General features: G+C 37.0%; 1 protein-coding gene across 2 annotated transcripts in view; it reads right to left on the bottom strand.

Annotated features, from left to right (window-relative positions):
* The window catches only part of RDX (radixin), an 88565-nt gene that overhangs the window by 65235 nt on the left and 8703 nt on the right, over positions 1-14627 (bottom strand). For both annotated transcript variants that reach the window (XM_036428298.2, XM_036428297.2), the window contains exon 2: positions 7591-7666. In XM_036428298.2, the coding sequence (XP_036284191.1) occupies positions 7591-7602 (12 nt within the window). In that variant the 5' untranslated portion in view covers positions 7603-7666. The remainder of the gene's footprint in view (positions 1-7590; positions 7667-14627) is intronic.

Below are 14627 nucleotides of genomic sequence, written 5' to 3' on the forward strand. Positions count from 1 at the left end.
GAACAGATAAATATAGCATATTCACACCTTTCTAAAATCCAAAATATTCCAAACACTGAAACTCATCTAGCACAAGGAATTCAAATACAGGATCGTGAACATGAAAAATATCTTTCCAATTTTTTTTTCCTGGTTTTGTTTCCGTAGAAATGCAATTTATTTTTAAAACAATCCTTTCATGAGTTCCCTTGCCAACTGTTATAATGAGCCTGTAAATCTTTGTTTATATAAACCAGGGCCCAAAAAACCTTTTCTGTAAAGGACCAGAGTAAATATTTTAGGCTTTGCAGACTACACAGTCTGTGCATCTACTCAACTTATGCTGCTATAGCAACAAAGCAGTTATCCTATATAATAAAAGTATGATATGCAAATTGACCCTAACTGCAGAGCAACAGTGTAACTACTGGTTGCTATGACGCATACTGACCACTAAGGAGCAGATGCTCAACAGAGGAGCTGCTGCCTGGTGGTCAGTGCCCTCCCACAGGGGGAGCTCAGCTCAGCCACAAACCTGGCTGACGCCTGCAAGTGCAGTGACTGTGGTGGAAGCCTCTCCTGCCTCTGCAGCAGCACTAAGGGTGTTCCAACTAAAGACCCCCCCAGGGAGAGGGCCTAAGGCAGCAGGTGGACAGCCCCCAAGAGGTACCACACTGCAAGAGGGCGCAGGCCGGGCTGAGGGATCACCCCTTCGAGTGCACCAATTTTCATGCACTGGGCCTCTAATAGATAATAAAACATACTATGTACCAAGAAAACTTTAGACACTGAAATTTGAATTTCATATAATTTTCACATTTGAAATATTCTTTTGATTTTCTTTTTCAACCACTGAAAATGTAAAGCCATTCTTCGTGGCTTTACAGACTATACAAAAACATGTGACAGGCTTGACTTGGCCTATGGCCATAATTTGCCAACCCTTTATACAATAAAAGAATAAGCTTAATATCTTCAGTGTTTCTTCCTTTCCACTCCTTGAGTTTTTATCTCTTTTTCTATATACGTTTCTGTTCAGTGTTGAATAGCAAGAGTGATCATATGTATCTTTTGTCATGATCCTGATTTTAAAAGAGCCAAAGAAACTGGTTTGGCTCAGTAGATAGAGCGTCAGCCTGTGGACTGAAAGGTCCCAGGTTCGATTCCCGTCAAGGGCATGTCTTTGGTTGCGGGCACATCCCCAGTAGGGGGTGTGCAAGAGGCAGCTGATAGATGATTCTTTCTCATCGATGTTTCTAACTCTACATCCCTCTCTCTTCCTGTGTAAAAAAATCAATAAAATGTATTTTTTTAAAAAGAGAGAGAGAAAAAAGAAATAAATGCTCCCAGTGCTAACCCTTTAAGAACATCTTTGTCTGCAGCTTCTCTTCTCTAACTGGCTTAAGAGGTGTTGTTTTGTTTTTTAAATCATGAATATTCCATTTTAGCAACTGGTCCCACTACATTTATCACATAATTTGTCTTCTTTAAACTAACCATGTTAACTGTGGCAGAGATTGCTTGTTTAACCAGCAAAATATAATAAAATTATAGGTGGACACGTGGCTACTAAACTACAGAACATTTCTCAATATTTCTTAGGTATGGCTATGTGACTAAGCTCTCATCCACCGAACGTGAGGAGAGAGAATGGCTACTGCCAGGCCTAGGCATTAAATGGTCTGCGTGCTCCTCTATGTTTTCCCTTCCTTCCTGCTGACTCAGACACAGCTGTAATGCACCTTCAATTATGAAGACGATAAGAATGCCCTAGACCACATGTGTCAAACACAAGGCCCGCGGGCCAAATCCGTCCCGCCAGGCCTTGCAATGTGGCCCGCACCGCGCTGTCATCACTGCACTCCGCTGCGTTTCCATCACAATGACAGTTTATGACTGTTCAGTAAACCATTCGGCCCGCGACTTAGGCTGGATTTTAGATTTTGGCCCCTTCTCTGACTGAGTTCGACACCCCTACCCTAGACCCATGGTTGGCACACTGCCGTTCGCAAGCCATATGTAGCTCTTTGGCTCCTTGAGTGTGGCTCTTCCACAAAATGCCATGGCCTGGGCGAGTCTATTTTGAACAAGTGGTTCAAAGAAGAAGTTTAAGTTTAAAAAAATTTGGCTCTCAAAAGATATTTCAATCATTGCACAGTCGATATTTGGCTCTGTTGACTAATGAGTTTGCCAACCACTGCCGTAGACCTATGAAATTCTCAAACTTCCTAGTCTTGTGATCTCTTTATACTATTAATAATTATAAAGCATCCCAAAACACTGGTTTATGTGGGTTATCTAGCAACATTTACCACCTTAAAAATTAAAACTGAGAAAATTTTAAGATATTTACTCATTTAAATGTAATGAGAATAAACCTATTACATGTTATCATAACATGAACAATACGAATGCCACTTATCAATATCTTTAACATAGAGTACTATAAGGCAACTTTAAAGCTTTTTCATTTCATCCTAATATTATAGTAATTCTCTGAGTAATCAAAGTACATTAATAAATCATCTTTATTTTACAATACGAAAAAAAGATCTTCAGAAGTTGTCACCTGACCTAGGTTACATGTCTACATAGCTGGGCCAATAAGATCAATATAAAATATAAAGATCAAATTAAATTTCTCCATGTGTTTTGAAAAACTAGACTTTTTTTCATTTCTAGAGGAGTGAGGGGAGATGGTGGGTAATTACTACTGAGCTCAAAAGTTTCAAAGAAAAAACTACAGTAATTTTAATATCTTTAATTATTTCTTCCAGAAACTGTATGCATAACAACACATAATTTATATCCAACTGTATATATAATTTTGAATCCTTACCCTAAGGAATAAATGTTTTACACTCAATTATATTGACTAAAGAGTTCTTGCACATTCCTCTGAGAAATATATTAAGAGATCCACATCCTAACAACTTGATTCCATCAGTATTCAATCTTAGCCCTTCAATGAGTGTAAAGTAGTATCTCACTGTTGTTTTGTGCTTCCCAGATAACTAAAGATATTGAGGATCTTTTCATGAGTTGATTATTAATATGTTCTTTTGTGAAGCATTTGCCTCCCCCCCCCCTTTTTTTTTTAAACAAATCTGTCTTATTGAGTTCTAAAAGGACTTTGTATTGCAACTAGAGGCCTAGTGCATAAATTCATGCACTCGGGTGGGGAGGGCCCCTCAGCCCAGCCTGTGTCCTCTCGCAATCTAGGAGCCTTTGAGCGATATCCTGTAGGGAGCAGTCCTAAGCTGGCAGTCAGGCATTCTTAGCGCTGTTGCGGAGGCAGGAGAGGCTCCTGTCACCACCATTGCGCTCGCCAGCCCTGAGCTCAGCTACTGAGCGGCACTCCCCCTGTGGGAGTGCACTGACCACCAGGGGCAGCTCCTGTGTTAAGCGTCTGCCCCCTGGTGATCAGTGCGAATCATAGTGACCAGTCGATTCCACCATTCGATTTGTGTATTAGCCTTTTGTTACAAAGGATTATTCTTTCCCATTCTGGCATGCCTTTTCATTTTCTTAGTACAGTAAAACCTCTATTTAACAGACTAATTAATTCAAGCAAAGGGGTGTCTGTTAAAGGCAAAAGTCTGTCATATGATAAAGTTTTTTGAATGCCATATATTAAAAAAAAATTAGTTCATCTGTTTTTACTTATGAAGATACACTTGTGTAATTAAAATTAAGTATGTATGAAAAATTTAATTCCACAGAAAAGTTTTCTTTATGTATTAGAATAATTTTAAATTGATATTAAATAGATCGAGTAAATGCATGCATTTCCAGTCACAGCAAGTAAACAAATGCTTATAGCTGGGGCGTGGCTGAGCACATGTGGGAATATCCGATGTTAAAACTGCTGCAGAAAGTAACACCATGAGACAATAGAACCAATTACCAGCCAAGATGCTGTAGGATCACATGCTCATCATTTTCCCAACAATGTTTATAAGGGGTGACTCTTGGATTTAAATCTGTATATTATAGTTGTAAATATTAATATTTATTGATGTTGGCATAATTACTACCGTGTTTTTTTCCAACATGTGGCCTACTCACCAAAATTTGTTAAAAATAAGTTATTAATAACAAAAAATAACCTGTGAATTTAATTATAAGCAAATCTTGCTTAAAAGCATTTTAAAATTAACACAATGTTAATTTTCACACAGGACATATGGACCAGAAATTGTGTCAGTTAAATCCAAAGTCTGTTAAATTGAGTCAGTTCAATCCCAGCAGTTCCAGTCAGTTAAATCACTTCAGGTCCACAAAAATCGAGGGTTTTTCAAAGAGCGAAAGTTTTTAATTTTAATGAAATCCAATTTTTTAAAATGATTCAAACATTGTGTTCTATAAGAAATTGCCTACTCCAAGGTTGCAAAAAAGTTTTCTTATGTCTTCCGGCAATTTTATAATATGGGCTTTTGAATTTTGGTCTATGATACACTTAGAGCTAACTTTTTGTGTAAATTATGGGATGAAGGTTAATGTCCATGTTTTATTGTATGGATAACTTTAGTTCCAACACTATTTGTTGGAAATAATTTAGTTTTCCCATTGAGTTGTGTGAGACCCTTGTTGAAGGCATAACATTTTCATTATAATATATGTTGTTTCACTGACCCTACTTCAACAATACCACACTTTCTTATTTTCATAGCTTGTGAATAAGTATTAAAATTCAGGAGTGTTAAATTGCTTTAGCTAGTGCGTCCCCGTTTTCCTCCCCTTTGCCCACCTACCTCCTACCCCTTTCCCCCTGACTATCATCGCACTGCTGCTTGCTTGGGTTAGTGGGTACACAATGCCACGTGCAGATGATACGTTGTTGAGTTTATACATTTGAGACTTGTATGGTTTTGAGAGCCAATGTCACATCAATAAATTCAATTAATAATAAAAAATAATAAATGAAAACTTGCTTTAGCTATTCCATATAAATCTTGGTTTCACAGTTCCATAAACATTTTACAACAACCTAGACAATTTTAGTCAAAGACGCTTGCTGGGATTTAACTGACTGGAAGTGTATTCAATCTACCATTGCATTTAAAGATAATAAACATCTTAATGTTTTCCAGACATACCTATACAATATGTACTTTTTTGTGCATTTTAAGTCTTTAATTTCTCAGTACAGAGATCTTGTAGTTTATATAAATTTATTTTCAAGTATTTTATATCTTTGATGCTGCTGTCAATGACTTTTCAAATTTTACTGCTAGTATATAACAAAGACAACTGATTTTTAATAATATAACCTATGTCCAACAATCTTAAATTCAGTTATTAGTTCTAGTAGCTATTCTTTCTGAAGACTTTCTACATACATAATCACATCATCGGAAAATAGAAAAAATTTACTTCTTCCTTTTTCATGGTTATGACTTCTTTCTTTATATTCTTCTTTCCCTCAAACAGCAAATGAACACTTTGTTACCTGCTAAGTCTTTAAAGTGATATCTATGCCAGAAAATTCCAATATTTATAACCAATAAGTTTTTTTTAAAGGTAATTGGCCAAAAGAAAATTATGGAAAACACACACACCCCTATTTTCTTAAAGAACATTTAACCTTACATGAAACATCTAAGACTATCTATTATCAGCACAGGTATCATGAGTATCAGAACCAAAATTCTAAGCCCTTGCCTGGTGCTCAGTGGTTAGAGCATCAGTCCTCAGACCGAAGGGTCTCGGGTTCAACTCTGATAAACATATCTCAGGCTGAAACCGGTTTGGCTCAGTAGTAGAGCATCAGTCTGTGGACTGAAAAGTCCCAGGTTCGATTCCAGTCAGGGGCATGTACGTTGGTTACGGGCACATCCCCGGTAGGGGGTGTGCAGGAGGCAGCTAGCTGATGTTTCTCTCATCGATGTTTCTAGCTCTCTATCTCTCTCCCTTCCTCTCTGTAAAAAATCAATAAAATATATTTTAAAAAAACAAAAACAAAAAACCATATCTCGGTTGGAGGGGCACACTGGGAAGGCAACTGATTGATGTGTTCCTCTCACATTGATCTCTCTCTATCTCTCTCCCCTCTCCCTCCCTTCTATTCTCTCTAGAAAGCAATAAAAAAGATATCAGGTGAGGACTTTTTAAAACAAAACAGAATTATGAGAAAAATAATAATGAACCTCTCATTCCTCCTATTATTTACTGACCACTGAATGTGTACAATCTTCTTCTAAATCCTCACAATAGTATTCCTATCCTATCTAATAAAGGAGGAATATGCAATACCCACAAGCCATGCCAACCAGCCACTTAGGAGAGAGTACACAAATTAACCCAAACAAGATGGCTGCAGCCAGAGAAAGCAGGAGGCTTGGGTACCCTGGCAATGGAGGAAGCCAAGCTTTCCACCTGCCCTGGCCTGCCTTGGTCTCCGCTCAAGGCTACAAAGTTTAATTATAGAAGACAAATAATTCCCAATAAAAATGGCTGTGGCCACAGAGCTGGAGAGAGCAGGAGGCTTGGTTTGCCTTCAATGATGGAAGCCAAACTTTTGGCCTTCCCTGGCCTGCCTTGGTCTCTGCTCAAGGTTAGAAAGTTTCAATTATAGAAGATAAATCCCAGATAATAGGGCCTCCACATGGGTCACCAGGAGGGCGTGGCCAGCCTGAAAACCACCACAGGCCCCTCACCCAGGCTGCCCCACACCCTTCAGGGAACCCCTACCCTGATCCAGGACATCCTTCAGGGCAAACCAGCCGGCTCCCATCTGTGCACTAGGCCTCTATACTATATAATAAAATAACAATATGCAAATTAACTGTCACTCCAACACACAAGATGGTCGACACATGATGGCTATCAGGGGAGGGCAGTTGGGGGCGATCAAGCTTGCAGGGGAGGGCAGTTAGGGGTGACCAGGCTGGCAGAGAAGGGAAGTTGGGGGTGACTGAGCCTGCAGGGAAGGGCAGTTGAGGGGACCCAGGTCTGCAGGGAAGAGCAGTTGGGGTCCCAGATTGGAGAAGGTGCAGGCTGGGCTGAGGGACAACCCTTCCCCCCCACCCCCACCCCTGCGAGAATTTCGTGCACCGAGCCCCTAGTTCTATATATTATATAAGGAAATTAAGAATGAAGAGACTGAACTAATCTAACAAAAGCACTCAAATTAAGTAACAAAGCCTGAATAAGAATTAGGAAAGTTTGATCCAGAACCCATGAGTTTTAATCTTAACTACAATGTAACCATACCTCTTCTTTACTGGCCCATAAAATACTGCACTTTACCTACATTAATCTAACCAGTTAATAATAACGTCAATGCCTTCTCATTCCCAACAATTCTACACAATGCTTTACCTTGCTCCAAAAGGAACTTGGTGCCAGCTGGCATGGTTCCGTGGTTGAATGTCGGCCTATGAACTTGGAAGTCATGGTTGGATTCCTGGTCAGAGCACACGCCCAGGTTGCTCCAGTGTGGGGCATGCAAGAGGCAGCTGATCCATGACTTTGTCTCATCATTGATGTTTTTCTCTCTCTCCCCTTCTCCCTTCTTCTCTAAATTAATAAAAATATATTTAAAAAAACACACACCACCACAAGAAACTTAGTGCTGTTTATTTAGTGGCAAAACTAAAATATACTTACTGGTTTCGGCATTTTCCTTCTCTTTTTGTCACCTTCTTTAAAAATTCTTCACTTTTATAAATCGTATTGTCACCTTCTGTTAAAAAAACACACACAGATAATTGATATATTTTTAATATGTTTTTTAATGATATGTGTTAAAGTCCAAACATATTTTTAATGTTATTGAATTTATTGGTTAATAAAATTAAGTTTCTGGGGTACAATTCTAAAAACTTAAAACATTTTAAAATGTTAAAGTAACATAGTAATCTCTTGTATTATTGCAATTTTCAATGTTTTCTATTATAATTTCACATTCTCTAAAAATATTTAGTTATGATTTAAACAGCATGCAACTCAAATAGCATAATGTAAAGCATATTGATCACCAACTAAAACTCTAATTAGAGACAACATACAGCAAGGAAACAAAGATTGCTATGGGGCCAAATGCTGTCTCTGAGTCAGATTGACCCCCAGACCCTGCCTGCTAGACATAGAGAATCAAGATGAGGATAGATGGATTCAGAGATTAAAGAAATGAATCAAAAAATACTTTCCAACCTTTTATCTGTATTGCCAAAGACCAAAGGAAATTCTGACTAATATAAACTATCTATACTAATAAAAGAGAAATATGCAAATTGGCCATCACTTCACAACGCCCATCAGCCAATCAGGAGTGAGCATGCAAACTAAACTGACAAATATGGCAATGGCCCTGTCCTCCCAGCCGCTCCAGACCTCTGGGCAGTACACATGCAGGTGGGCAGGGTGGGATGCCTGCTATGAGGAGGGCGGGGGGCGGGGGGGGGGGGGGGGGGGAGAGGAGACCAGAGGGAGCTACAGGAGTGGTGCTCCAGCTGGAACAAAGACTGAAAGCCCCAGCCAAAGTGAAGACAGAAGGCGGCAGCCAGAGCGAAGGCCTGGGTCCCAGATGCCAGAGAAAAACCGTTGCTGGCAGCCAGGGAAAGGAAGGCCTATTGCACAAATCTTCAGTGCAATGGGCCTCTAGTAAATGATAACTTTTTAAAGAAAATTACTTTTCCTTTTTGAAAGTTTAAAAATCCAATAAAGAAAATTCATGAGTGAGGTTATTCACCCACTAGATTTATAAAACAACCATAGTCTGCACAATTGCAATTTGATGTTATTCAGCAACAAGTTAGTGGCCCTCACTGAAATGTAGATAAAACCAAAGTTAAATTGTATCTTTTCACCCTTATGGCTACCGAAGTGAATCCTAATCCAGGAAAATCATAATGCTAGTATGTCTTAGGATAAATGTTCTTACAAACATCTAACAAAATTGGTTTTCACCCTACAAGTCTACCAAAAGATCAAACGTTCTTTATCATTATTCACTGTCCATAAAAAAAAAAAAAAAGATTGTCAATCCAATTTGAAAACCTATAGTAAGAAGTGTATCAGATAATTCTTTAAATCAGCTTATATTGGTAATACCTATGCAAGAAACTTTATTCATTATATTACTTCAACTAGATTAACATGCCATTAGTTTTGTGTTTTAAAATTATATTACCAGTTGCTTTTTAAGATGCTATAATTAATGAAACTGAAAATTCCCCAAACTGAAATAAAAGTAAAGCATTGAAGTAAGGTAATTTCCCTAAATTGTACTCAATCACATGCCAATAAACCTCCCTACAGAGAGGGAAGTTCCTTCCAAATTATTTTTTATCTATTAAACTCCTTATTTCCTAACTCACTCACTTTCACAGACATAAATGTACTTCAGGTCTATCTTATAATTCTATACCCTCTTCGTCCCACTACCATTTCAGGTCTTAAAACAGCCTCTAAATGGATCTGATTCTAGCATCATCTATATGTTAAAAACTCCCAAATCTGTAATTTCCCCAAAACTTGCTTGGCTAACTTGGCTTGCTCCACATGTAAAGTTTATCTCAAATATAAAGTGGCCAAAACACTTCAACCCTACCCTATAGCTGAGTCTGCTTTTCCATAACAGTCTCGATGCTATCCTATATAATAGAAGTTTAATATGCTTTAGTGTCCGGTCATTCGTTCAATCAAAACATAACATGCTAATTAATGATACGCAAAGGCCGATCAACTGCTCGCTGTGATGTGCACTGACCACCATGGGGCAGGTGCTTGACCAGTAGCTTAGCTTGCTGCTAGGGTCTAGTCAACCAGGACACAGTAAGACGGGCTGGACATGCCCTAGAACCCTCCCTCTGTACCTCCCAGACCCCAATAGTGTACCAGTGGGGTCCCTAGGCCCGGCCTGTATCCTCTCACAATCTGGGTCCCCTCGAAGTATGTCAGAGAGCCGGTTTAGGCCTGATCCCATGGGCCAGGCTAAGGGACCCCACTGGTGCACAAATTTGTGCACCAGGCCTCTAATATTTCTAGAAAATTACTCATTGTATTAGTTCATGTGTGTTTTTTTTAATAGCTCTACTACATCTGCAGGTATAATCCTCTTTTCATTCCACTTTTGCCTTCCATTTTGTTTAATTTTGCCAGAAGTTTGCTTAGTTTGTCAGTCTAAAGGACAGCTTTCAGTTTTGATATTGTTTCTTATATAATCTTCTCTTTTATTAATTTTTGTCCTTTTCCTCCTCATTTTTTTTCTCAATTGTTTTTACTCTGTGGCTCATTTTCTAATTCCTAAAATTGAAAGGTTACCTAAAGTAATTTGCAATCTGTTTTCTCTTCTAATACACACATTAAGGTTATAAACTAAGTATGTCCAAGTATAAGGCAGCTCCAAATATAAAGTGATTCTCCTATTTTGCCAGTTAGAAAATTTTAAAATGAGTTTTATCTCAATATGTAAAGTAAGCAAATATATATTTATTAGTATACTTAACACACTGCAAACCTGTAGTTTTACTGCTTAGTTTTACCCAGTGGCCAGATAAGTTTCTATGGAATGAATAAAAAAATGTTTTACATAAATGTTAAAGGCACGCTTTAAAACTAAATACCCACTGCATTTATTTATTACATGTTCTTACAAGCTAATATCTTTTAAAAAAATTCTTCTGGTTGGCCACAAGCCTTAGAACAGAAAACACGAGAATTCTTGTGATCTGTCCACAATTTTATTAAATATTAAAACACAAACTGTAGACTACTGATTTTGTCAGAGCACTGTTTATCTCATATTTCATAGAAAAATTTTGACACAAGACATGCGTGCATCAAAACTTTCTGAATCACAGTACATTTTCCAAATTACATGAGCATTTTGAATCACTGAATTATACTATCACTAAAATTTTTATCTCAAGCCTACAACTACCCATTTATATAAAATATTAGGACTTTCTTGCTTATTTATACCCTTGAGATACATTTTACTATCTACAGTGTAGCCAGAGTGTATTACTTTTTAGTGATTTTTTTTTTTTTTTTTTTAAGCACCAGATCTGTGCTAGATTTCTTTGCCTCTTATCAGATGAGTTCTGAGCTTTCCAAACTCACCGGTACTAAAAGGCATTTCAGGTCAACGTGCCAGTCTTCAACTTTTGTGTTCAAGACAAAAACGCACATGAGGATTTCTTATGCTCAAGAGAAAGAGAAGATGAGAGTTTCTAAGAACACAAATATAGTCTGAGAAATATTTTTTGATAAAATATCTTACCTTCTATTTGAATCCATAATATTTTTCTAAGTCATTAGAGAGATTTCCCAGATGTTTTTATATATACTTTTTCATTGTTGTTTAACTCTGTTTTATTTTTCCAATTATAATTTCTAATCACTACTAAGAACTTTAAGTTTTCAAATGAAATGGTTAGAAGCCTGGGGGCAGAATGCTATCTTTTTATTATTTATTTCTAAGCTTTACTATACTATAGTCAAATAGTTCATTTAGATATCCTTTATGTCTAGAACTTGGCCAATTTCCTTTTTTTTTTTTTAACCAAAAAAAGTTTCTTTCTCATAAATAAAAAACACACTTGCTGCATCTGATTAGCTAGATCAAGCTAGACCAACTACTTAATGTTTTATAGTCTTTCTACTATTATCCATTTTAGTGTACTTAATCAGTTTGAAAAAAAAAATGGATTAAATTTTCCCAAGTATGACTATGGATATTTATTTCTTATAAAATGGCATTTTAAAATGTATATGCTTTAGGCTATGTTATCAGGTGTGCAGAGGCTTACAAGTGCTACATCTTTCCAGTGGACACTTTCCTTTTCCACTAAGTAATAATCTAAGTGCATATAAAATTCCACATTGATGGCTATTCCCTCAGCATTTGGAAGACTTTCTTTTTCTGGGATCTGTTGCTGCTGATGAGAAGTCCGCTGTCAATCTAATTCATTCCTTTGAGGTAATACACCTTTCATCTCTGCTTCCCTTTAAGATTTCTTGAGGGAAATAGAGGTGTTCTTCAGAATTGCTTTTATTTACTTTGTTCAAAATGAGGTAAGCTTTCTAACAACTGATGCTTTTCTAAATTCTAGCAAAGTATTAGCTATTATTTCTTTCCCATTTTCTATTTTCATTCAACAGTTCTTCTTATATACATACTGGGTATGTAACATCTCTCATCAGGTTAAATAAATACCAAGTTTGTGGGTATGCAGAATTTCTGAAGCTATGTATTACTAAAATACTAATGGTAGGACTGTATTTTTTTCCTTTAAGAAATAATTTACCAAGTTTTTGATATTCGAATTACTTCAAGTTATAATCTATTGAAAAGGACCTTTGAATCAAAATAATACATTATTGAAGTTTTAGATTTAAAAAGAACTCTGCTGACATAAAAAGTATATGATACATCAATACACACAAATCAGGTTTTACACAAGTTAATTACATTTTTTAAACCTCCAACAAGCCTAACTGACCTAAATGAACTGTGGTAAGTGTGGGACCTTACCAGAGCTTTTGCAAATAAAGACAGATTCAGTTAACTTCTAAAAGAAGCTTCTAAAAATGTGTATTTTCAGACCAGTGTTCTCTCTTAAAACCCAAATTAGTCTTCACCTTATTTTACTGCAGTTAATTTTAAGTTATGTGAGAATAATGCTGTTCTATCTCCTTATTTAACAGTTGAATATAGAGTGGTTATTCAACAATGCCTTATATTTATAGAATACTTCATTGTTGTATGTTCGTATACATCATTTAATTTTCTACTAACAAAAATTAGGAGATAATAAAACAGGCCGCATCATGGATACTTTATAAAAACATCTGAACAAAAGTGACTGGTCCTAACTCACATGGGCCATAAGTGACCCAAGAGTCTTTTTGAAACCTAGAATCCAGAGTTCTACCATATACTAACCTGTCTTCCTCTTTTTGTATTAAAAAAGGTGAGAAATAATTTCACTTGTGAATACTTATTCAAAGAAAATAACAAATGTGTAAATGGTATAGTTGCAAAGATTCCAGTCATAATGCTATTATAAGAGTACATGTAAGACTAAGAAGTTAATTATGTGAATACTGAGAGATTAGTTAAGAGGTTTAGAAATATTTGTAGGGTCTGTTAGACTGCAACACAGCCAATCAAAATGTTATCAAAAAATATTAAATGATATGGCAAGTTATTCGCAAACTACTGAGTTAAAAGGCAGATTTTAAAATCATATATACAGTAGCATCTTTTAATTTATTATTATTTAAGCCTCACCTGAGGATATTTTTCCGTTGATTTTTTTAGATAGAGTGGAAGAGAGGGGGAGAGACAGAGAGAGAAACATTGACTGGTTGCATCCTGCATGTGGGGATCTAGGCTGCAACCAAGGTACATGCCCTTGACCGGGATCAAACCCAGGAAAGGGAAGGTGTGAGAAGGGTATCGATGGAGAAAAACAAACAAAAACAGACATCTGTAATAATTTCAACAATAAAAAAAAATTTTTTAAAGTGTGCTGAAACCAGTTTTGCTCAGTGGATAGAGCGTCGGCCTACAGACTGAAGGGTCCCAGGTTCGATTTCGGTCAAGGGCACGTGCCTTGGATGCGGGCACATCCCCAGTAGGAGGTGTGCAGGAGGCAGCTGATCAATGTTTCTAACTCTCTACTCCTCTCCCTTTCTTTCTGTAAAAAAGAATCAATAAAATATATATATTTTTTAAATAAGTTGTCAGTACATAGAAAAAGCTAAAAAGTGTTTCTGAACAGGAAATTCTACTTCTGGAATATAGTAGGTCCTTGGTTACATCAAGATCAATTCCTACGGAGCAACGTAATGTGATTTTCACAAGTTGGAACCCACCTACGTAAGCACCTACATCACTCACATGGAGCACATACACAGCAGTAATGAAGTGAAACAGTAAAAATTTAAAAGATAAATAACAATTCCTGACCTTGTGGTAAATTAATAATAAAAAACATAAAGCACATATGTACATACGTCAAAATGATGGGACTTTTTTAAAATAAATAAATGGGAGATGGCGACGTAATCATGAAACAACATACTTGGAATCCAATGGAATCCGAGGACTACCTGTATATCCCAAAAGAAGATAACCTGTATCAAAATATTATCAGCTGCACTCATTATAACAGCCAATGATTAAAACCACAATTAATGTTAAAACCATGTGACATGAACTAGTTTTTCGTGGGGTATATTATGACAGATTGTGGTCACCATTTACATAGGTAAGCAAAAAGACAGAATTATGCACCCCCCCCTTTATAACTAAGTAAAAATGCAGATATCCTTACAAATGGTATCTAGATATACAGAACTGAGCACTTAATTCTAATCAGTCTTATTTTTATTAACTTCATTTTAAAAATCAGATGAGGATTTCACTAAATTGTGTGTATGTCAGTTACTAGCTTATCCTATACAATATATCCTATAAAATAAAAGCATAATATGCTAAGTGTCCGACTTTTCTTTCCACCCTGCACACGGACCAGCAGGGGGCAGATGCTCTGACTGGTAGGTTAGCTTACTGCTGGGGTCTGGCTGATTGGGACTAGGCAAGATGGGCCAGACATGCCCCCTAGACCCATGGTCAGCAAACTGTGGCTCACGAGCCATATGCGGCTCTTTGGCCCCTTGAGTGTGGCTTT

Source organism: Pipistrellus kuhlii, unplaced genomic scaffold, assembly GCF_014108245.1.
Source record: "Pipistrellus kuhlii isolate mPipKuh1 unplaced genomic scaffold, mPipKuh1.p scaffold_m20_p_9, whole genome shotgun sequence".
In the NCBI taxonomy this organism is placed as follows: domain Eukaryota; kingdom Metazoa; phylum Chordata; class Mammalia; order Chiroptera; family Vespertilionidae; genus Pipistrellus; species Pipistrellus kuhlii.